Below are 23,771 nucleotides of genomic sequence, written 5' to 3' on the forward strand. Positions count from 1 at the left end.
AACAGTTTTACTTACCTAAACTGTGTGATCCCCTAACCCCCAAAAAACCCCCACAAAAATTTTCATTATTGACACTGTGTTAGTTTTCTAGGGATACCATAACAAAGAATCACCAACTGAGTGGCTTAAAACAATAGATATGTATTCTCTCACAGCTCTGGAGGCTAGAAAGTTTGAAACCAAGGCATTGGCAGGGCCATGCTCCCTTGGAAGCTTCTAGGGGAGGAGGCTTCCTTTCCTATTCTACCTTCTGGTAGCCCCAGGAGTTCCTGGGGCTTGTAGACACATGATTATAATCTCTACCTCCGTCACAAGGCATTCTTCCTTCCCTTCTGTTAAGTATACCACTCATAATAGATTAGGGCCCACCTCATCTTTTTTTTATTTTCTTTGCAGTACACGGGCCTCTCACTGCTGTGGCCTCTGCCGTTGCGGAGCACGGACGCGCAGGCTCAGCGGCCATGGCTCACGGGCCCAGCCACTCTGCGGCATGTGGAATCTTCCCGAACTGGGGCACGAACCTGTGTCCCCTGCCTCGGCAGGCGGACTCACAACCACTGTGCCACCAGGGAAGCCCCCACCTCATCTTTTTTATTTTTATTTAAAAAATTTTTACATTCTTTTTTTTATATTCTTTTCCATTATGGTTTATCACAGGATACTGAATATAGTTCCCTGTGCTATACAGTAGGACCTTGTTGTTTATCCATTCTATATATAATAGTTTGCATCTGCTAATCCCAAATTTCCAGTCCACCCCTCCCCTGCCCCCCTCCCCCTTGGCAACCACAAGTCTGTTCTCTATGTCTGTGAGTCTTTTTCATAGGTAAGTTCATTTGTGTCATGTTTTAGGTCCCACATATAAGTGATATAATACAGTATTTGTCTTTCTCTGTCTGACTTACTTCGCTTAGTATGAGAATCTCTAGTTGCAGCCATGTTGCTGCAAATGGCCTTATCTTTTTTTGTGGCTGAGTAGTATTCCATTGTATACATGTGCCATATCTTTTTTATCCATTCATCTGTCGATGGACATTTAGGTTGTTTCCACGTTTTGGCTATTGTAAATAGTGCTGATATGGACATAGGGGTTCATGTATCTTTTTGAATTACAGTTTTGTCCAGGTATATGTAAGGCCCACTTCATCTTAATTTGATTACATCTGTAGACCTTATTTCCAAACAAGGTCACATTCACAGATACCAGGGGTTAGGACTTCAACATATGTTTTGGGGGGACGCAATGTAACCCACAGCAAACCCCATCATGAAGTGTCTACTCTCACCAGCAAATTATAAACTTTTTAAGGACTGGGACTGGGTTGGTCTACTATTGGATATCGTTGGTCATATCCAATACATCACACAGTGTCTAGTAAGTAGTGGGCACTCAGTAAAGATTCCTTGAAAGAAAATTTGAATTTTAGGAATATCTGAACCTTCAGACATTGAAAAATGTATGCAGAGAACACACAATATCAGATTCCTTCTTTTATTTAAATTTACATTTAACAATTTGCAATGAAAATATAAATGCAAGTGGGGAGGATGAGACTGTCCGGAAGAGGGAGTGGCTAGCTCTCTGGGCTCACTTAAGCTAAGGTGTGTGCTTTAGTTCCCCAGCATCTGTCCTGAAGATGAGTTTTTGGCAAATGCAGACAAGCACCCAGACTAGAACCAGATTTCATGACCGGAATTATTCGGTTGGATTAAACAGAAAATAACACAGCAGAAACTTTAAAAATCCAAATTTCTTTTTTCTTTACATAGTAAAATATAATTGACAATTTATCTCACAAGTCAAAGAGAGCCTCACTTACCACATAAAGGCCAGGATTTGCTGCAGAAACTTACTTTCTAAATTATATTTCAGACTCATTTCCAAAAATAACTAATTTCCATTTATATAGCACTAACAGCCTCCAAATTGTGCAGAATTCCGACATCTAACCTTTCTTTAAAAAATAATTTGACTCTTGTAAACGATCTATTTAACAAAGTTAATTTTTTAAAATTAAGAGTTTGCTCTAGGAGTTGATATATTTTATTGCAGTTTCCACTTCCCCCTACTCTCACCGAAGAATCACCAAAGCCAGTCAAAGGCAGTCATGTGGGACTAGGGCTACAGTATCCCCTTTGCTTTCCTTTAGTGGCCATAGTTCCAGTTCCAAAGCCATGGGCCTGCGTTTTAGGACTTCACGTACAGCCGTAGAGATGAGGTATTTCAATTAGAGCAGAAGCAACATTTTGATCTGGAACGTTAACCTGCACTCACACAGGCGTGGTCTAAATGTAAGCTGAGCACCAAAGCCATCGTTCACACGTGTCCAGTGTCAGCTCCATGGGCTTGTGAGCTGGGTAGTGACGCACGCTCAGAAGGTTTAGTGCTCTGCTGTTGCTGTCTTGAATTTTGTAATGATTTGTGAACCACGGCCCCTGTGTTTTCATTTTGCCCTGGGTTTGCAAATTATGTAACCCATCCTGGATACACATATAAGCTGCTTTGACCTGAACCATCTGACTTGTGATCTCTGTTTTCATCTGGCACTGAAGATAGAGTAGGCGCAGTTCCCCAACATCTCCTCCCGATAGCAAGATGACCCAGGTTCTAGCACATTTTCAAAGATACAGAAGTTGTGGGTCATTGGGGATGATGAAGGAAGCACACAAAGGGGATTTTTGTTTATTTGTATGTCTACAGAGTTAAAATTGTACCTTCACTGGAATAGGGAAGAATCAACCCCAATGTGACACATATATATACAAAACAGCGTAACAAAAGAACTTGTTCTTTGGAAGAGCAAATTTGTACACACATGCACCAATAGGTTAAATATAAATACAATCCTCTGTCATTCTTCTGTCATTGAGATGATTTCTTGAGCAACTCAAATAACAAGTGGAATTCGTGCAAGGTCTGAGCTTGACTGTGCTATATAAGAACAAAGAAACATCCTCTTCTGAATGAGAAAGCATCATTCCTTTTGTTCTTCAAAAGAATGGTGGGGGGCTTCCCTGGTGGCACAGTGGTTGAGAGTCTGCCTGCCGATGCAGGGGACACGGGTTCGTGCCCCGGTCCGGGAAGATCCCATATGCCGTGGAGCGGCTGGGCCCGTGAGCCATGGCCGCTGAGCCTGCGCGTCCGGAGCCTGTGCTCCGCAACAGGAGAGGCCACAACAGTGAGAGGCCCAGTGTACCGCAAAAAAAAAAAAAAAAAAAAAAAAAGAATGGTGGGGAATAGTTGGTTTAAAAATGCTACAAAATGTCTATTCTCCATTAACACAGAGGAATAAATATTTCATTACAGGCATGGTCCTCTGTACAGAGTGGTAAGTGTGATTTTAAAAGGATGAGTTGTCAAGGAAGAGGAGCTTTTTCTGGATACCTTAGGAGCTGGGAAAAGGATCAGTAGAAAAGGAAGCAGTGTCACCTGCACCTTCAAGGGTCGTGCAGGGCTTTTGAACCCTGCTTGCATATTAGAATCGCCTGGAGTACTTAGGCAAACACTGATGTCTGGGCCTCATCCCAAACTAATGGATTACAAGCCGAGGTGGGTGCTCAGGCAGGGTACATTTTTAAAGTAACCCTGGTGATTCTGATTTGCAGCCAGAGTTAAGAACCACTGGGCTTTTGCATACTCAAAAGGCAAGGTTTGGGCTACACCAAAGTCCAACAGGTATCTATTTAGAAAACTTAAAAATTAAATATATATTTATATCTCATTAAACTTAAAACATAGACACCATTAACAGAGTTATTTCTAGGTCAAGTATGAACTATAGGTCATTTTAAGATATTTTATAAATAATTTAATGATCTTTCTCTGTTAACACTTCCAATAAATAGAAAATATTTAAGAGATGAAAATAGATTTTAAAGAAGACATTTGAATTACTTTTAGAAAATGTGAAGAATGTGTTGGAGTGTAGAAGTCCTTTAAACTGCAAGATGCTTAGGGCAAGTAGTGTTCTTCCTAACTTGGAGAACTGTTCTAGGTATTAAATATCTTCTTCCATTAAAAAAGAAAGAAAAAACTGCTGAGACCAAAATTTGAAATGAAGGCATTTGGAAACATCCATAATTTCAGGAATGTCTCCTTTAATAATGTACTTTTTAAAAACTCCAGCAAACATCTTTACAAATAAGTACCTAAAATTCTAGTATCCCTAGAGGAGAAATTCTTTTCAACTAATTTTGAGTTCTAGGGTAAAGGTATTCTTGAAGCTTTCACAACTCTGCATAAAGAGCTGTGAGAATGTGGAAAGTGAAGAAGAAGAGAGGCAGTGTGGGGGGGAAATATAAAGGCCCCAAATGAGTCCCTTTAGTTATTTCCTGTTTCTATGCTAAGAAGGCTATCATAATTGCACTTGAAAGTTTGGTCTGTGGGCAGAGTTGAGACAAATTTTGCTCTTCTTAACCCTGGAACCAGACCAGCGGAGAAGGGCCAGGGCACAAAGGTTCAGATGTTCCATTTTGTGTTTGTGAGTCTCAGTGGTAAGAGAACCTAACTACAAAAGACCCTGAAGAGACTAGCTCGCTTTGCTTACTTTTAGCACATCGCTAACATCTGCAGCCATGGAGGGGCTCTTCGGAAGTGTCATTTACGGAATGAGACAAAGGTTACAATGATCATATTTTTTTCTTCTGAAAAGAGTTTGAGAAACACAAGGATAACCCAAATTGAGAAGAAGCCCAGATGAAAAGAGATGTTACCAATTACTCTAAAGAATTTCCAGAAGTACTCAATAGTATGATAGTCAAAACATCAGCCACAATGAGGAAGGAATTAGGCTGTTTAAACTTAGAATGTTCTCCAACATCATGGAGACAAATGAGAAAAAAACAAACCTGCAAATAAGGCTGAAATTGAACATCACCTAAACAGTCAGACGTGCCAATATTTTTCTCCAGTGAAGAGTTCAGCTAGAGAAAGAGCTATATTTCTCAAGTGGCAGCTTTCATAATGTCCTAGGACATTTTAAATCAAGTTTGATGACCGCCGTACAGATCTAAAGCTTTTAAATTCTAGCCCAAAGTATTAGGCAGAATGTTTCTCCCCTTGTTTGATGCCAAGAACAAGATGTAGGAACCAGTTAAACTGCACAGTCCATCCTTTGTCTCTGCAAACTTCAATCTGATCTAGAAAATACTTTTTAGCATCCTCCTCGCTCTTCCCCACTGTCAGGGCGTCCCGAATGTATTCGATATCTTCTTTGCTGGTTAACTGGGGCATTCCTGTCATCAACATCATGGAGAAGAGGATGATGAGTAGGTTTGTGTGATGACGAAGGGCTAGGTAAGCCTTGACGCAGACATCCTGGATAAAGGGAAAGAAAACGCTGTTAACTGTTGTTATGGCATCGAAGTAGGCTGAAGACCAGCAGGCTGTTTTGCAATTTACATGACATTATCCTGTCCCTGCGAGGAAATCATCACAAGCAAGGCAGGTCCCCTGCCTCAGATGAAAAACTTGAGAACACAGACTGCTTTTATAATCTCTGAAGAAATGTAGTTTGGTTGCATACACCCAGGGTGTGCTCAAGGAAAACTAACTGATACAGTAAGTTTCATCTTATTTCTTACTCTTTTTACTTCCATCTCTTTTCTAGGCAAATGAGGGTGGAAATTTCTGTAGTCCCTGAAGAGGAATGAGTCAGTTTTTGAACACCAGCCAGGCATCACATAACTTTATGTAAGCATAAATAATGTTTGCCAAGAGCTAACGGAATCCAAAGAAGGGATGGAAATGTGGTGTTTGAGATTTAGGTAGTTTTCATCTTTATTTTCCAATGTGTCCTATACTAAGAAAACAGATGAATTAGTTTTTCATTGTCTGACTCTCAAAATTGTTGAATGACCTTTGGGAATTTAAAATAAATTCTGAATAGTGAGTGAGAGAGGGCTTTCAACAATGCTATGGCTGGTGCCTTCTCTAAAAGCCTTGGAGTAGGTGACAGGTGAGTTAAGCCCACTTCTGAAGCAACAGGCATGCTCATGCCAATTAAATTGTTCCAACATGAAGAAAAAGTTGCAAGGTTCCCAATTTTACAAAATCAGAATAGTCCAACCTTAATATCATAATTTGGCAAAGATGGCATATTAAAGAAAACTGAAATGAATGATTACAGGTTTAAATATTTCAAATAAAATACTGAGTAAGATGTTAAGAGAATAACACTCCATAGGCAACTAGGGTTTATCAGAAACTTGCAAGAGTAGCTCATCATAAGGTACTGGATAAAAACACACTTTTGATTTTTATAAAAGTAACATGTAGTTTAACATGTGACAAAAATGAAATGACGTGAAGAATGATCTGAAATTACCAGTCACAATCATTCTGAATAATGAGTCTGGGAAAAAGAAATGTATAAGATCAGAAAAGTGAAGGTAAAATCATTAGTATTTACAAATAACCATTGTCTTCTAGGAACACTGAAGGGGAAGAAAATTAAAATACTATTGTAACTAGTTTTTATTAAACTAGCTTTTTATAAAATTAATAAATAGAATGCTATAAGTAGGAGCCACCAGTTAGAAAGTAAAAAGAAGGATGCTGTGAATAACGGTAACAAAACCCCCATGATTCCTGAGATAAACACCTGAGATACATAAATTCCTGAGATACACAAAACATGCAGAACCCATTTTTTAAAAACTGTAAACATTTACTGAAGTAAGTAAAAGAAAACTTGAACATGTTGAGTGACATGGCATGTTCCTCAGTGATAAAACTATTATAAAGATAAAAATTTTTCTCAGATTAATCTATAAATATAATGAAATTGAATAAAAATTCCTATTGGATATTTAAACCCAGATATGTTTTTAAGTTCATCTGGGATAAGTAGGGCCTGAGAGAACATTCTGAAAAAATATAGTAACGAAAAACAGTGCTTGCCATCCTAGATATTAAAGCACATTATAAAACTATAATATTTAAAACTGTGTGATATAGTACCTATTCTTCTCCAAAAAAGATAAGAAATTTTGTGGAACACAATGGAAAGTTCAGAGACATATCTAAGTACATATTAAATATATAATAAAGGTGACTCAGATTAGTGGGGGAAAAGATTATTTGATCACCAGGGGTGGTACAACTGGCTCATAATTTGGGCGGAAAATAAAGTTTCTCCCATGTGATATACCAAAATAAATTCCAAAAGAATTAAACATTTAAATGGAAGAAGGGAAAATATTTAAATAATCATGGAATGAGAAAGGAAGGACTTTCTGAAGCTGATTTCCAAGGTGGAATCCATAAGGAAAAGATAGATTACGGAAACTTCAAATTTTTGAGAAAAAAAAGCTATAAACAATATTAAAAGAGGCAAATGACAACAGAAAACATTTGCAACATGACAGATCACTTCTTCATCCCTAGCCCCCGATAGCTCTTACAAAGCAATAAGAAAGAGATAAACAGTGGGCTAGAAATGTAGGCCAAAGATATAGTATATCATACTATAAGACATAAAACCAGATAGCAAACATATGAAAAAATATGCAACCTCATTAGTAATCAAATAAATGTAACTGAACATGAGATGGAAACATTCACATACCAAATTGGAAAATCTTTTTTTTTTTTTTTAAATGTTTAAGGATAATCTCTAATGTTCACCTTTCATAGCCTGATGGTAGATGGGACTAGATGGTAGATGGTATACTTTTCCTAGCAGACGACTGACAACATGCATCAAGAGCTTTAAAATACTTATAAATGTTATATAACTTAATTGTGGTGGTGGTTACATAACTTTGTCAAAATTCAAAGCACTGCACACCTGAAAAGGCTGAATTCCGTTCTCTCTGAATTATGCTTCAATAAACTTGACTTAAAAAACGTCAGAATCCTTTTACCCAGCAATTTCCAGGCTAGGGATTTACCTTTAAAAAATTTAGATAATTTTGCAGTGATTTATCTACAAGAATGCTCATTAGAACATTGTTTAACATTGTGGAACCTTGAAAGCAACTTAAATATCCTACACGCGGAGATCGATAAAACGGGTTTATGAAAGTACCTACATAGCTCTGTAACTACTAGAATTATCCTGTAGAAGAGTATTTAATAAGCATGTAAAAGCGAGTTTTAAAAAGCGGGTATGAAACACCACATGCAGTACAATCCCATTTTGGTAAATGGACACAAAATACTTACATAGGAATAAAGAATATAAGTTTACCGGTCAAAAATTTAATAGTGATTTTGCGTTTAGATGATCTTGTCTGTGTCACCTGCACGTGGCAGGGTAACCCCAATGATAGTGGGGGTCAGGCCTGTGTCATTCTGTATGTCAAGACTGGATTGTGTACGCATCACCCTGTCCAGGTACAAAAACCCATGGACTATTCTGGCATTTTTTAAGTCAAACAATATATATATAAAATGCTCAACATAGAGGGTGGTACATAAGGAGCATTCAGTAAATGTTAGTCCTCTCCCTTCCCTACCTGGAGGGGAGGTGAACTCTGCATCTCCTCCCTGCTTACTTACCACAGAGCAGGAGACTCAGCACTCTTTGGGCTGTTCCTGCCTTGGTCCAGGCAACTCTTGCGCCCTGGAAGCGGCTGTGGTGCATTAGCGCCCTTGCATTCTTAATGATTCCACTTACGTCCGGAAATCATTTTCTTTTGCTCATCCCTAGGACCCACTGAGGTCTCTCTCATTTCTTGGCAATTACACAGGCTAGGGGCAGACTTCACCCCAGGCAACAGTCTCATTAATTGGCCAACTCGCACAATTTTCACAAGGGCAGATATGGGGATGCCTTTCGATTTTGAATTAGAGGACATTCTGATTTTTAATTATTTTCTAGCCTTCTGTCCACTGGGGGCTCCGGGCAGATCCCCTGCTGTCTGAGCCCACTGTGTGGTCAAACTCTTTAACAAGAACATTTTGAGGAGGAAAATTAATCTGGGGTCAAGTCATTATAACACCAATCCATGGGTGCTCAGTAAATATTTTAAGTGGCAATGCACCGATTCACCAATCGCTGTAGCCACAGAGAGACGTGTGAAAGGGAAGAAACTGTCCTGTTGTTCTCCAAGGCCACCTCTCCTAGATAAAGAATTTCTGCTGGCTTGAATTTATTCAGTTAATTCTAATTTTCACACCCAAGGGTCACTTCTGTGAGAACGAAATTTCACCTTCAAATTTAACCATACGCTCCATCCTGGTCAGACACACTGTGTAAATTCTGTTCGGCGGTGCAGACTTAGAGACGTGGTACAGACTTAATTATCTTTTGCTTAAAGGCGTGTGGAGCAGGGGTTAAAAGCACACAGTCACACCTCACTGCCTGGACTCAACTCGTGGCTTTATTATCGACAAGCTGTTTGTCGTCAGAGAAGTTACTTAACCTCTCTGGACCTTGGTTTCCTCATCTTAGAATCAGAATAATAATAACAGCAGTACCCGTGTCACGGGATTGTGGTGAGATTCAAGTGCTATGTAAAGGGTTGGCTATTATTATTGACAGTGTAAGAAGTCACACACTTCTCATCACTGAGGAGGTCACCTTGCCATCTAGACCACCTGTCCAAAAAGTCCCCTCAGACAGCAGAGACCTAGGGGTGGGCTGGGCCAGGGCAGGACGGAGATGAGCCCCACTCCCACCAGAGTCAATGGAGGGGGTGTCTTGACGCTGGCCCCAGGAGGTGAGGGGGATGGTGGAAGCATATAGCACACTGGCTACATAGCAGATGGTTCTCTCGCTAGGAGGGGCCCAGGTGGGCCCTTGCTCTGCCTGCTCAAGCCCCAGGGGTTTCATTTCTGCCCTTGGACTCAGCCATAGGGTCTGTCTGAGCTTCCTGACTGTGCTGCCTCAGCAGAGGCCTGTGGTTTGAGGGGCTGTGGGGATATGGCTTGGGGAGCTCGGGGGGAAGCACAGAACACAGAAGTTACTGGCTGTAGCAACAGAATTTTCCCTTCTGCCGGGGCTGCCGGCCACTGACCACATGCAACCTCATCCTGTCCTTCTCAGCTGCCGGTTGCGGCTCTGTACTATGGAGCAGAGAAGAAGGGGGAAAGGAAGAACCTGATGTCCAGGACTTGGTTTAAGATACTTGTTAACTAGTGTGAATGTGGGGAACAGTGTAACATTGTTACTGTCATTGGCTGGACCACTACCCATTAGTAGCTAATAAGTAGATTGAGCCTATATAGTAGGCAATCTGCTCTTTATTTCAGAGTTGATTCAAATGCCTTAATTGCAGCAACCAGTACCAAAGGAAAGGTTGCTTTTTACAGAGCTACCCCTCTCCTAAGTCTTAAGAACAAAGGAAACTATTACCATTTCAGGGTCAACACTTTGACTTGATTCGTTCACTGTCCCAACTTATCAGTTTACTATACTGAAAACAAAGTCCTCTCTATGCATAGTCTATTAATTTTTTAACCACCAATGAACTGTGGCTGCTTTAGACAGTCCAAGGTCATGTGGAATAGTCCTACTTTTTCTTAAAACCAAACGCCTCCATTCTCATCTAGAAACAAAGTGGAAGTGAAATATTAGTGTACACAGCTACAAAAATAAGGAAGTAACCTCAGGGCCATAAAACAGAAAGTCCAGAAAAAGAATCCAGGCTGAGAGGAGGGAGAGACAACACTCACATACACTCATCAATGAGAAGAAATGTCCTCAGCCACCTACTTTTCCTAAATAATAATGCAGCCTCTGTCTGCCACATTACTATTACTATTAGTTTTTCTCCCCTGTCTCCTTCCTCAGAGACAGGGGAGAAAAAATAAGATTTATCAAAGAGAATTTCATTTTTTTAATAAAAATCAATGAGTTGGCTAAGCAATGCCTTTAGAAGTTATTTTGGCAAAACAGAGAAGGTCAATGGTTAGGACCTAGTAATGCTGGAATCTGGTAAATCTGAAAGAAGAGTGTGTCCGACGCTTGGACTTGCATTTGTGGAGTTTGACTTAGGATTGCCATCTTTAAGGACTTAGAAATGATTCCCAGACTAGCTCTGTCTACCAGGGGGAAGGGCTGTACTGCCATCTTCTCAAGTGTTTAGCTAGAAGCTCATTAGAAACCTAAGGGTACAATTAAACGGTTCTACTTTAGTCAACTGTTCTAAACAGACTGTATGTATGTGTGTGTGTTTATTTGTGCCTTGTTCCAAAAAGGGTTGAAGGTGCAATATTTGGATACACAAAAGTCACAGTAACAGGGCTTCCCTGGTGGCGCAGTGGTTGAGAGTCCGCCTGCCGATGCAGGGGACACAGATTCGTGCCCCGGTCCGGGAAGATCCCACATGCCACGGAGCGGCTGGGCCCGTGAGCCATGGCCGCTGAGCCTGTGCATCTGGAGGCTGTGCTCCGCAACGGGAGAGGCCACAACAGTGAGAGGCCCGCGTACCGGAAAAAAAAAAAAAAAAAAAGTCACAGTAACATTAATTAGAAGTGGGTAGAAAAAGTAAAGGGATCCACAATGGGTTTGGAAAAGAGACTAAAGCTATACATCACACATCCTATATTCTTGCTAAGGGTGGCCTTCAAATGTATCTTCATCCAAAAGGGAAATCGAATCAGTTACTTCATCCAATGTTCAGAAGATTTAAAAAATCTATTTGTTTAGGAGAAGCACAACTTTTCTAAGACCTGATAGAACTTTTGCAAGAGGATCTTTATAAAAAGTACACTTTGTAACGTGGTGAATAATGTCCTCGATAATATTCTGTTACAAGACAAAACAATTCTCTAAGAGAAACTAAACACTGTGAGAAGGATGCCAGTTAGAAGGTTAATCTCGATAAATGTTTAAAAGTAACAGGGGTCTAATCTTAGGAACCGAGTGACACCGCATGCTGGTGGATTAAGGCACAAATCCAGTCCAAGGCCACGTTTCCAGTCTTGTGCTCATATGTTTTCCAGAAAAGTGATAAAATTTGGCAAGCTTATCTAAGTCCTAACAATTCTACAAGCCCACGCAAGTCTGCAGCTGGCAGAGAAATCACGCTGACATATGCAGGCTTCTACCCATGGCTGATGCGGACACTTCTCTGAAGGCATCTTCTGATGGAGAGTGTGGAGAGAGGAGGAAGTACTGGAGCCTTCAGTACTGGAATACAGGAGGCTGAGCTCGACCTCGTTAGTGGGCCAGGATGTAAATCCCAAGAGGATGCAAATCCTTTAACAACTCAATATATTAGGAACAATTCAACAAACTCATCTCCCTGTTGACTTATAATAGGCCTTCATTACATTAATTTGTGATTAATCATTTGAGCTCCAAGTGACTTTTTTGCTTGGCTCTCTACCCCCTAATGCAGCCCATGCACTGCTTCAAATTGGATCCAAATTTCCCTTCTCGCCTCAAATTCCACTCCACACGCCCACGTATACCTAGGTTCCATCCATTCTGGACGACTGTACTCTTTGTTCCTAAAATACTGATACTAAATCCTAACGTCATGCCCTCGCTCATGTTCTCCTTTCTGACTTCCTGCATCTGCCAGGAAAAATGAAGATGAACTCGGACCTTAAGGCCCCGGATAAAAACATTCCCTTCACTCCACGGCCCTATTCTACCTTCCAGGACAGGAATCACTGCTCCCTCCGCAAACCGTTGGTGAAATCCGCACTACAGAGCTATGTGCGCATCTCTTTGGCTGAGCTCTGGGGCCACGCCCCTGCTCGCGTCACCTGGGCCCAGCAGTGTGTCTGCCACACCATAGATAATCCGCAAATGCAGGACGAATGAATGCTTCATGTGCCGAAGTCAAGGTCAATGTGGGGCAAGATTCATTGCTTTAAAATCGGTGAAGGGCTTCCGTGGTGGTGCAGTGGTTGGGAGTCCGCCTGCCGATGCGGGGGACACGGGTTCGTGCCCCGGTCTGGGAGGATCCCACATGCCGCGGAGCGGCTGGGCCCGTGAGCCATGGCCGATGAGCCTGTGCGTCCGGAGCCTGTGCATCCGGAGCCTGTGCTCCGCAGCGGGAGAGGCCACAGCAGTGAGAGGCCCGCGTGCCTCAAGAAAAAAAAAAAAAATCAGGGTGAATTAGGGAACAGTCATATCTGAAGGGAATTCAACTGTAAAGACATGAGACTTCCCTGGGCTCATGTCGACTACCTCTGAGGTAGTCGTGTGTTGAATTGGCTGTGCCGTGTTGGATAGGGACAAACAGGGTCTGGTGACTCAAACAGGATGGGGCAGGAGGCTGAGAAAGCCCAGCCAGGCAGGCGCCAGGTACAGGCAGTTGGAGGTATATACACGTGCAGGCGAGTAAGGGCAGTCAGAGCCTAGGACTGGGGAGTACCACAGAAGAGTGTCAGAGGTAAAGTCTCCGTGGCCCCCCGGTCCCCGTGTCTGGGTTAGGGAGAGCACGGGAGTCTCCAGCAAGGCGAACGGCAGGAGGCAGCAGGGCCTCAGGCCTAGGGGCAGGTTAACAGGCAGGGTTAATAGGTTAATAGGAGGAACTGAGGCAGAAGTAGTTACAACAGCCTGGCATCTGAGGTGAGAGCGAGACCACTGCAGAGATGGACTCTGAATGTAGGTTCGTCGGAACCCGAGCCAGGACTCTGTGTAGAGACTGGGGGCAGGGCTGAGCCTGCTGGATGAGGGGCCTGGGGACGTCCTGGCTTGGGGACAACCCTGCCCATGGTGGTGACCCGGCTGGGGCTGATGAAACTGGCCTCCTAGATTAAAGCAACACCGTGTAGGGGCTCCAGACTTCTATCAAACCCTTCTTAAGAGTGACATCACTGATGAACATAGATGCAAAAATCCTCGACAAAATACTAGCAAACAGAATCCAGCAGCACATTAAAAGGATCATACACCATGATCAAGTGGGGTTCATTCCCGGAATGCAAGGATTCTTCAATACACGCAAATCAATCAATGTGATACACCATATTAACAAATTGAAGGACAAAAATCATATGATCATCTCAATAGATGCAGAGAAAGCTTTTGACAAAATTCAACACCCATTTATGATAAAAACTCTGCAGAAAGTAGGCATAGAGGGAACTTTCCTCAACATAATAAAGGCCATATATGACAAACCCACAGCCAACATCGTCCTCAGTGGTGAAAAACTGAAAGCATTTCCACTAAGATCAGGAACAAGACAAGGTTGCCCACTCTCACCACTCTTACTCAACATAGTTTTGGAAGTTTTAACCACAGCAATCAGAGAAGAAAAGGAAATAAAAGGAATCCAAATCAGAAAAGAAGAAGTAAAACTGTCACTGTTTGCAGATGACATATACAGATATACATATACAGATGCATATACATATGCAGATACTATACATACAGAATCCTAAAGATGCTACCAGAAAACTAGAGCTAATCAATGAATCTGGTAAAGTAGCAGGATACAAAATTAATGCACAGAAATCTCTGGCATTCCTATACACTAATGATGAAAAATCTGAAAGTGAAATCAAGAAAACACTCCCATTTACCATTGCAACGAAAAGCATAAAATATCTAGGAATAAACCTACCTAAGGAGACAAAAGACCTGTATGCAGAAAATTATAAGACACTGACGAAAGAAATTAAAGATGATACAAATAGATGGAGAGATATACCATGTTCTTGGATTGGAAGAATCAACATTGTGAAAATGACTCTACTACCCAATCTACAGATTCAATGCAATCCCTATCAAATTACCACTGGCATTTTTCACAGAACTAGAACAAAAAATTTCACAATTTGTATGGAAACACAAAAGACCCCGAATAGCCAAAGCAATCTTGAGAACGAAAAACGGAGCTGGAGGAATCAGGCTCCCTGACTTCAGACTATACAACAAAGGTACAGTAATCAAGACAGTATGGTACTGGCACAAAAACAGAAAGATAGATCAATGGAACAGTATAGAAAGCCCAGAGATAAACCCACGCACATATGGTCACCTTATCTTTGATAAAGGAGGCAGGAATGTAAAGTGGAGAAAGGACAGCCTCTTCAATAAGTAGTGCTGGGAAAACTGGACAGCTACATGTAAAATTATGAGATTAGAACACTCCCTAACACCATACACAAAAATAAACTCAAAATGGATTAAAGACCTAAATGTAAGGCCAGACACTATCAAACTCTTAGAGGAAAACATAGGCAGAACACTCTATGACATAAATCACAGCAAGATCCTTTTTGACCCACCTCCTAGAGAAATGGAAATAAAAACAAAAATAAACAAATGGGACATAATGAAACTTCAAAGCTTTTGCACAGCAAAGGAAACCGAAAGGCCAAAAGACAGCCCTCAGAATGTGAGAAAATATTTGCAAATGAAGCAACTAACAAAGGATTAATCTCCAAAATTTATAAGAAGCTCATGCAGCTTAATAACAAAATAACAAACAACCCAATCCAAAAATGGGCAGAAGACCTAAATAGACATTTCTCCAAAGAAGATATACAGACTGCCAACAAACACATGAAAAAATGCTCAACATCATTAATCATTAGAGAAATGCAAATCAAAACTACAATGAGATATCATCTCACACCAGTCAGAATGGCCATCATCAAAAAATCTAGAAACAATAAATGCTGGAGAGGGTGTGGAGAAAAGGGAACACTCTTGCACTGCTGGTGGGAATGTGAATTGGTACAGCCACTATGGAGAACAGTATGGAGGTTCCTTAAAAAACTACAAATAGAACTACCATATGACCCAGCAATCCCACTACTGGGTATATACCCTGAGAAAACCATAATTCAAAAAGCATCATGTACCAAAATGTTCATTGCAGCTCTATTTACAATAGCCAGGAGATGGAAGCAACCTAAGTGTCCATCATCAGATAAATGGATAAAGAAGATGTGGCACATATATACAATGGAATATTACTCAGCCATAAAAAGAAACGAAATTGAGCTATTTGTAATGAGGTGGATAGACCTAGAGTCTGTCATACAGAGTGAAGTAAGTCAGAAGGAGAAAGACAAATACTGTATGCTAACACATATATATGGAATTTAAGGAAAAACATGTCATGAAGAACCTTGGGGTAAGACAGGAATAAAGACACAGACCTACTAGAGAACGGACTTGAGGATATGCGGAGGGGGAAAGGTAAGCTGTGACAAAGTGAGAGAGAGGCATGGAAATATATACATTACCAAACGTAAGGTAGATAGCTAGTGGGAAGCAGCCGCACGGCACAGGGAGATCAGCTTGGTGCTTTGTGACCACCTAGAGGGGTGAGATAGGGAGGGTGGAGGGGAGGGAGATGCAAGCGGGAAGAGATATGGGGACATATGTATATGTATAACTGATTCATTTTGTTGTGAAGCAGAAACTAACGCACCATTGTAAAGCAATTATACTCCAATAAAGATGTAAAAAAAAAATTAATAGAAACCCAAAAAACTGAAAGACTACCAAAAAAAAAAAAGAGTGACATCTAGGGGCAAGTGCCTTTTAAATACGCTCATCGCCGCCTACTGTGCAGAGCTGTGCATGCGAAGAGGTTACTTGACTCCCCTGATTTCTTCAGCTCCATCCGACAACACACATTTGCTTAGTTCCTACTGTGTGCAAAGAACATCTTCAAAATGCTTGCTTGCTTCTACAAGGCCAAGTTTCACACTCCTTGCAAACTGTCCTATGTTGAATGTACACTATAGGTTTATCCTGAATGCCCCATCGGCATGACTACTGCTCTGACTGGGGAAAAACAAGTAATGTTTATGTCACTAAGGAAATCGCCACACAAATATGACTAGGCACCAGGTGACACAGGTCTGTATTATTTACCAAAACATTAGATTTCATAATTAGACTTACTTCCTCTCTGGATGTGTGGCATTTAACCGCATCTTGAAGGCTTATTAACTAACAGCCATGCAATGGCAGCTTGTCAATCTGTGTGTGAGTTACCACTTCATAAACTCACAGAATACGATGTATTGTGGGGAAGGAAGAAACCAGAGGGGCTCTCTAGTCTCATTCATCTCCTCCCCGGGGCAGGAATTGCTCCTCTACCGACTGGTACCTACTGAGGGCATCCTAGGTCTCAGGACCCATGTGCGGGATGCAGGTCAGACATGGCCCTGCTGCCCAGAGCTGCCTCTGGGAAGGGAGAGACAAGCGGCAGATGGTGCCGAGAACTACCTGCTGTGACGGATGCTCTGAAGGCAACACGCGGCGCGCTGTGGCCAGGATAACATGAGGGGCCTCATCTAGAAGAGGGCTCTGAGGGATGACATTTGGGCAGAGGGCAGTGAAGGGCGTTCCAGGGAGGAGGCCCGGACTGGGGGCAGGTGCAGAGGAAGGCCGCCCTGACCCAGTGAGAGAAGGAAGGCTGGTGCCATGGGGAGAGGCTAGAGGGGGCAGGGGCTTGTAGGGTGAGCTTAGATGTTCAGATATGATTCAAAACGAGATGAGAAGCCACTAAATGGTTTAAAGTAAGGGAGTAACATTGTGTCTGCTGTTTAAGTTCAGTTTTTAACCAAATTCTGATTAATTTGGTCTTTAAGGTGATAGTGGTTGAAATGGGATTAGAAGTCAGATTCAAACTCAAATTCAGAGTTTTTCCAATTATGATGTCCCCTCTTCATTCCTTTCCTAATCAAAACAAGTAAGAAGTACAGAGTTTGAACATTTAAAGCTACAGTGATACCACTGATGAAAGAGCTTATTTAGGTAAAAGACCAGATATTTACAGAATGAAGGAAAACCACTAAAATGTTGACCGTGTTATTTTTGGAAGTTGGGATAGTGGGTATTTTATATCCTGATAGTTTTAATATTTTGCTGGCTTTGTTTTTTAAAGGAAGCATTTGCTACTTTTAAAATTGAGGGAAAAAAACCCCCACGTTCTTACATAAAAGTAAATGAGAAGCCAAATTTCATTTGCCAATGATATCAATGTATTTGCATGTGAGTGTGTTCTATAATTGGTCAGGGACATTTCAAATAAAGTGGTTCTAAAATACATGACCAGTGGGAAAACCATTGTTTAATTTTTTCTCTCTTTAGTAAGGGAGAGATTTTTTTTCTATAGAGAATTGATTTATCAAAATCATCATCATTGCGATATGTCTGTTTAGCACCCTGTGTGCGGGATGCTGTTCCAAAGGCAAACAGATAATCTTGGGTTCAAATAGTAGGCTTTGCTTTTATGTCTTGTTGTCTTATCATGGCTTGTTTGTGAACTCTGCCCTCTTTAGAAATAGCTCATGAATCTGGTCCTAGGCTAACCGAGCTACCTTGGAAAGAAGAGGGAGGCGGGACAGAGTCACACTTTCCTGTTTCAGTTCCCCTGACGCTATCCTCTTACCACGAGCTGGGTAGGTTTTTAAGTCTTTGTGGAGAAGGCTCCCCTCATGCTCAACAAAAAGTGGGCTGTCTCTTCTCCACCCTTCCCAACAGGTGATTCAAATATGCTGCGTGCATTCATGAACCTTATCAATGCAAAATTAGCGTTGCTGGAAACGAGGATACCTTTCATTCAAACAACATCTTCCAGCCTACCTAGAAATGGCAGCTTTGTTATACAAGATACTGGGATGCTATTTAGGGAGTTGAGAGACGCGCTCCCTGACCTTGAAGGACTTCATCTCAAAAAGAGAGCACAAGACGAAGAAACAGAATATCTTCTGGAAGACTTAGTAGTATGTAAAAAAAAAAACACAAAAAACAAAAAACTGTCAGCAGATCTGAGTCAAAAGATGAAAAAACTCGCTGCTCATCTTTGTCAAGCTAGAAACTTTAGAAATTCTGCAGATGTAGCATTGTACACATATATGTATATGTGTTCAGCCTTTTTCCTGATGTGACTGAGGAGGGTGGGAAAGGCTTGGAGACCAGCAGATAAGGGGGCAGGTGGGGGAGAAAGAGCCTGAACCCCTCACTTGCTCTTCCACGGGAACAATGCTACTTCGTTGTGTTTTATGTATTACAGACCTGCTTGAGGTCTCATTTCATAGAGGGCTTCTCAACCTAAAGGTTTTCAAAGTCTGAGGACCCCCTGTGATGGATATGACGATGGAAGCTCCGTTGATAGAGTTCCTGCTGTGGACTAGGCACTAGGCCAAGCTTTCTACATATTTCACATAAAAAATCCCTAAAAAAACCCCCACATGCAGTGGGCCTTAGAATTCCCACCGCACAGATGAGGAAACCAAGGTTCTGAAAGGATAAGCAATTTGCATCACATCCATAGCGATTAAGCAGCAGAACCAGGATTCAAGCTCAAGCTGATCTGCTCTGAAGCCCATCCTTTCAACTACAGTGCCGGGCTGATCTGTGTTTAAGGCTAAAGTCCGTACATTCAATCAAAGCGTATGCCAACACTGCAAAGCATAGACATATATAAGTACAATAAAATTTACCAAGGGGTGTTTTTGGCAGTACACATGCTGCCTAGATGTTGCTTTAGTGAAAGAGGTTCTAAATGCTAAAGAAACAAGCTTTGGTCACAAAAAGGATGGAGAAATGCTCCCAGACGGAGAGGACAGACTCCCTGCAAAGAGTTGTTGCTTTGGGCGGAAGCTGCCCAGATGGGGAGGCAACCTCTGGGGGGCCTCCCCAAACCCCAATCTTTTCATTAAAGAATATTTTGAAACTTAAAATGACAACAAAAAAGACTACAGAAGTACTGCTGGGATTTTAGGAGTGACACGGGTACTATAGGGTCTATGGGAATGTTGTCAACAACAGGACAGATGGGCAGTCGTTCTGGAGAAAACCACTGGCCAAAAAGACCTCGTGTCTGCCTGAATGTTCAAATGGCACTATTGCTGCTGTGTTTGTTCAAAGGAGATGAACCCCACCTCCATGAGAGGAGAATTTAGTATTTCCCACCTCCCCTTTAAATGGTAAAACTCTTCCAGGTGTGTGTGTGTGTGTGTGTGTGTGTGTGTGTAACCATTTTTCTCTTCCAGGAAATTGTCACAATGTGTGACTTTTAACCTTAAAGAAACACAGGACTGAAACGTGTCAAATCCCTGGAAATAGTCTGAAACCCAGTTGAGTTTACTCAGAAAAACACACTAAAAATCCTAAGACCATCTGGCCACAGAGATCTCAGTTTCTCTGACAACCACCCCTGGAGCTGTGAGAGGGGAAGTGTGGTAACCACCACATCGAAAATCAGCCAGGAGAACAAACAAGCACAGATAGGTTTCAAAACAATACATCCCAGTTCCTGTTCCACTGAAGGTCAAGGCGCATGTCATCTCTCAAGGCTAACATGGTCCTCAAGTAGACACGCAGGAGGAAGAGTCAGTCCTGAAATGCTGGTACAAATCAAACCATGTTTCAGAGGCGCTAAGGGAGGGGGCTATTTAAAGGGAGCCCGAGACAAATGTGCACGTAAAGTAATCCCTTGTTGCCTCGACTGATCTGTTTTGTGTTCATATGGCTCTAAAATAGGTATATTGCGGTAGCAATGGCGACTTTTCCGAGTTACGTTCATTCACAGTTAGTAAATTTGCAACAGTGAACATTTTACTCCTTGGGTATTTGAAATACCATTTGATAGTCAAAAGTGAACGCAGACCAGGAAGGAATAGAAAGAGAAAGCCGAATGTGGACGCCCCCCACCCAGGGAGCTGGGAGACCAGTGGAGGAGCTGGTGGACAGGTGAGGTGGGACAAGCCAGGGCTCTCAGGACAACCTGTAGTTGAGCTGAGGAGGTTTCAAATGAGAGAAGGGACCCTCCTCTACAAAAAGAGACAAGCAAGCATTTCCTGTGTCAGTAACTGATAAATACACACCTGGAGCAAAAATCAAGAGAAGCTCACCATCATTGGCGAGTCCTGAAAAATATATGTAAAATTTGCATCTTCTAGGCAACGTCTTGATTAGGTAAATATTCAAAGGCTAAACCTGCCTGCCAGGAGCTCTTCCTTAAAGCCCTGTCCTTCAGGGCTGTGTCATCCTGCTGTTCTATATTTGCCAGTCTCACTGATTATGGAATTCTTCTATTTGCTGTCTGGTTTTAGGAGAGGGGCTTACTGAGAAGCATCATTTTGCACTTGGGGAAGGAACAGAGGCGACTGGGGGGAGGGGGTGGGTCACACCCGAAGCGGGTGGGCAGAGTTGAGGGCTGCAGGCACCATCTGGTTGATGTTCCCAGTAGGTGGTCGTGAGGGAGGCCAATTACCTGAAATTTCTGGAAGTGTCGACTCGTCTTCTTTCCAGAAGTCCCCATCACAAACAGGAAGTCTGGAGTTAGCACAAATGGTACTCTCTCTTTATTAATGCCCAGGAAACTTTTGTAATTCCCAAGAATGTGCCCAAAGTCGATATGAAACAGATTTCCTTAAGAGAAGAAAATGTCTGACGTCATTATACTGGCCTCAGCACTTGCAAACAACACCCTGGTTTGTTCACTTCTTGAAATATTTTGAAGTTGCCTGAAAATGAGCTATCTTGGGTGGGAGAGCTATTTTTACTCTTTGCTTGTGATGTATTTTGTCTTAGCAGGTGTGTGTAGTAGTGGCCACAAAGCACTCTTCGAAACAAGCGTAGTTTTGATATCCTTCTGGTGTTCTTTCAATGACAGCCAAACACCATTAAAAAAATTCTTGTCTCAGAATTATTCTTACAAATATAAACCAAAACTCTCTGGCTTATATGTCATCATTATGCCCAAGACTCTGTTAGGCTCTTTCTGTAACTCAGGAGAGACTGATGTTTTGCTCTGTTTGGGGGAGGGGCAGTCACCTTTTATTTTTGAGTAGCAGGCTAGAAATACATCATTTTGAATCTCCTTTGGGTCAATTTCTACCACTGTCACCATCACCACCACAATTCCCTTCCTCTCTTCTCATTTACAGAGCTCTCTATCGTATGTATGTTCCATAAATGCATTATCTCTTGATTCCCACAGAGAGTTAGCGATTTACCCCGATATGGTGTTTTTTCCAGACTCTACTCTTAAATTGGTCCAGATTTCTTAGAGGAAAATGTCATGGTATGCAGCCAGTACTGACCACTGTCAGAATGGACAGTGACCCAGTGAGGAAGGCACGGCATTTCAGATTGGAGGGTATCAAGAAAAGGTGACTCTGTTTGTTGCTTCTCTGCACCCTCTGGCACTGTTGATCACGCCCACCTTCCTAGCTTTCTAGCTCCTGTCTGGCTTGTCCTTCTTAATTCTCCTTTGCTGCATCTTCTTCTGTTACTCACTCCTGGGTCCTCCGTAGGGTGGTCACAGCCTCTGTGTCCCTATACAATAATGACCTCTAGATCTTTGCTCCAACCTTGAGCTCCATTTAAAAATTACTCTGTGCTGGGGAAGGCAGGGATGGGGGGTTAGTGTTTAGTGGGTACAGAGGTCCCATTGGGGAAGATGAAAAAGTTCTGAAGATGGATGGTGGTGACGGTTGTACAACAATGTGAGTGCAGTTAATGCCACTAGAGTACACACTTAAAACTGGTTAAAATGGTAACTTTTATGTTATGCATATCTTACCACAATCAAAAAACATTACTCTATAAAAAACAAACTCACCTGTCTCTGAGATCATAATATTGTCATTGTGTCTGTCACCTATTCCAAGAACAAAGGTTGCCACACAGTAGCCAGCACAGGAATAAACGAATCTCTCCACCGCTGCCTGAAACTAGTTAAAATGCAACCAAATATTAGTTGTGTCCCAACTACAAAGAGCAGCATGAATCTGTTACAAAGGACTCCCAAAAAGACACTGTTGTGGGAATCATTTTCAGAGAGCAAGTTAGTGGTACCTCATATCATTAATGTTCTATCAATTAGGAGCCAACTTTCTCATTGCTCTACTTACATGTTAGGTGAAGATACAATGAATCACAGTAGCATGAGGAGGAAACGACAGTCAAAGGACAACAGTACTTTAATCAAAGGGTTCACTGCCTTTCCATGCATCATTTGCCAACGCCAATACAGAACCTGTAATGATTCCTCCTTCCTTGGTGAACATATGTTTTGCTTGTGACCACTTAAAAGTACGCATGGGTTCACAAATCCACATTTTAACAGACTAATAAATGCTACTAATTATATTTCCTCCCCGAAAGACTGCTACCCACGCAAATGAGAAGTGCTAATCCTCTACAACAGAATTTTAACCAGCAGCTGAACAGCTTGTGAAGGACTCAGCGGATGTACTTCCGAGGAATGGAAGTGACATTTTGAGCATCCGTAATTTACCATTTAAATTAGGGTGCAGTGGTAAATTATAAATTACTTTTTAGGGTCTGTAGTGTTTCCAGGTAGTAAAGAGTTTATCTGTGGTAACTAAATTTTTCTGCTGAACGACAGAAATAGATGGTCATAAAAAATGCTAACGAGTTATTTCCCAGAACCAAATTTTATGCAAAGCAGGCCTGATAATCAAAGGAGAAGCAAATGTTCAGCGAGGTCTGAGTGAGCACCTCTGTTTTGCACAGATCTGCTGTGTCACCAGGGGAAATTGCTTAAACCCCAAGGAGCTCAGGAGGAAGGTGCTTCACCAGTGAGTCAGGAGGCATGGCACTGGTAGACCCCTTAAAAACATGTCATTATTCAGCTGTATCATGATAACTTGTCAGGAGCCTTCAGAGTAGGGAGAAGCAGGAGCCCACCTTTTCTTCAATAGGGCATTTCTCTTTGAGCCAGTGATTCAGCACTTCATCTTTAAAGGCGCCCGTGTTGCCCACTGTGCTTTGCTGAATTTTGGCGATCGTCGTGGCGTCTTTCACGATCTCGATCATTCCTGCGGGAACATGCACAGAGTCTGATGTGAACTGGGGCTGAGTGCCTGACCCAGAGGAGGAATGGCTGTGTCTTTGTTGAGTGGAGGGCAGAGAGCT

At 42.0% G+C, this 23,771-nt stretch overlaps 1 protein-coding gene across 2 annotated transcripts in view; it reads right to left on the reverse strand.

Moving 5' to 3' along the window:
* Positions 1-1,478: 1,478 nt before the first annotated feature.
* The window catches only part of PIK3CG (phosphatidylinositol-4,5-bisphosphate 3-kinase catalytic subunit gamma), a 36,467-nt gene continuing 14,174 nt past the window's right edge, over positions 1,479-23,771 (reverse strand). For both annotated transcript variants that reach the window (XM_067745955.1, XM_067745954.1), the window contains exons 8-11: positions 23,544-23,674; positions 22,453-22,564; positions 21,100-21,257; positions 1,479-5,317 (exon numbers count right to left, since the gene is read on the reverse strand). In XM_067745955.1, the coding sequence (XP_067602056.1) occupies positions 5,039-5,317; positions 21,100-21,257; positions 22,453-22,564; positions 23,544-23,674 (680 nt within the window). In that variant the 3' untranslated portion in view covers positions 1,479-5,038. The remainder of the gene's footprint in view (positions 5,318-21,099; positions 21,258-22,452; positions 22,565-23,543; positions 23,675-23,771) is intronic.

This window comes from Pseudorca crassidens, chromosome 8, assembly GCF_039906515.1.
Source record: "Pseudorca crassidens isolate mPseCra1 chromosome 8, mPseCra1.hap1, whole genome shotgun sequence".
Taxonomy (NCBI): Eukaryota; Metazoa; Chordata; class Mammalia; order Artiodactyla; family Delphinidae; genus Pseudorca; species Pseudorca crassidens.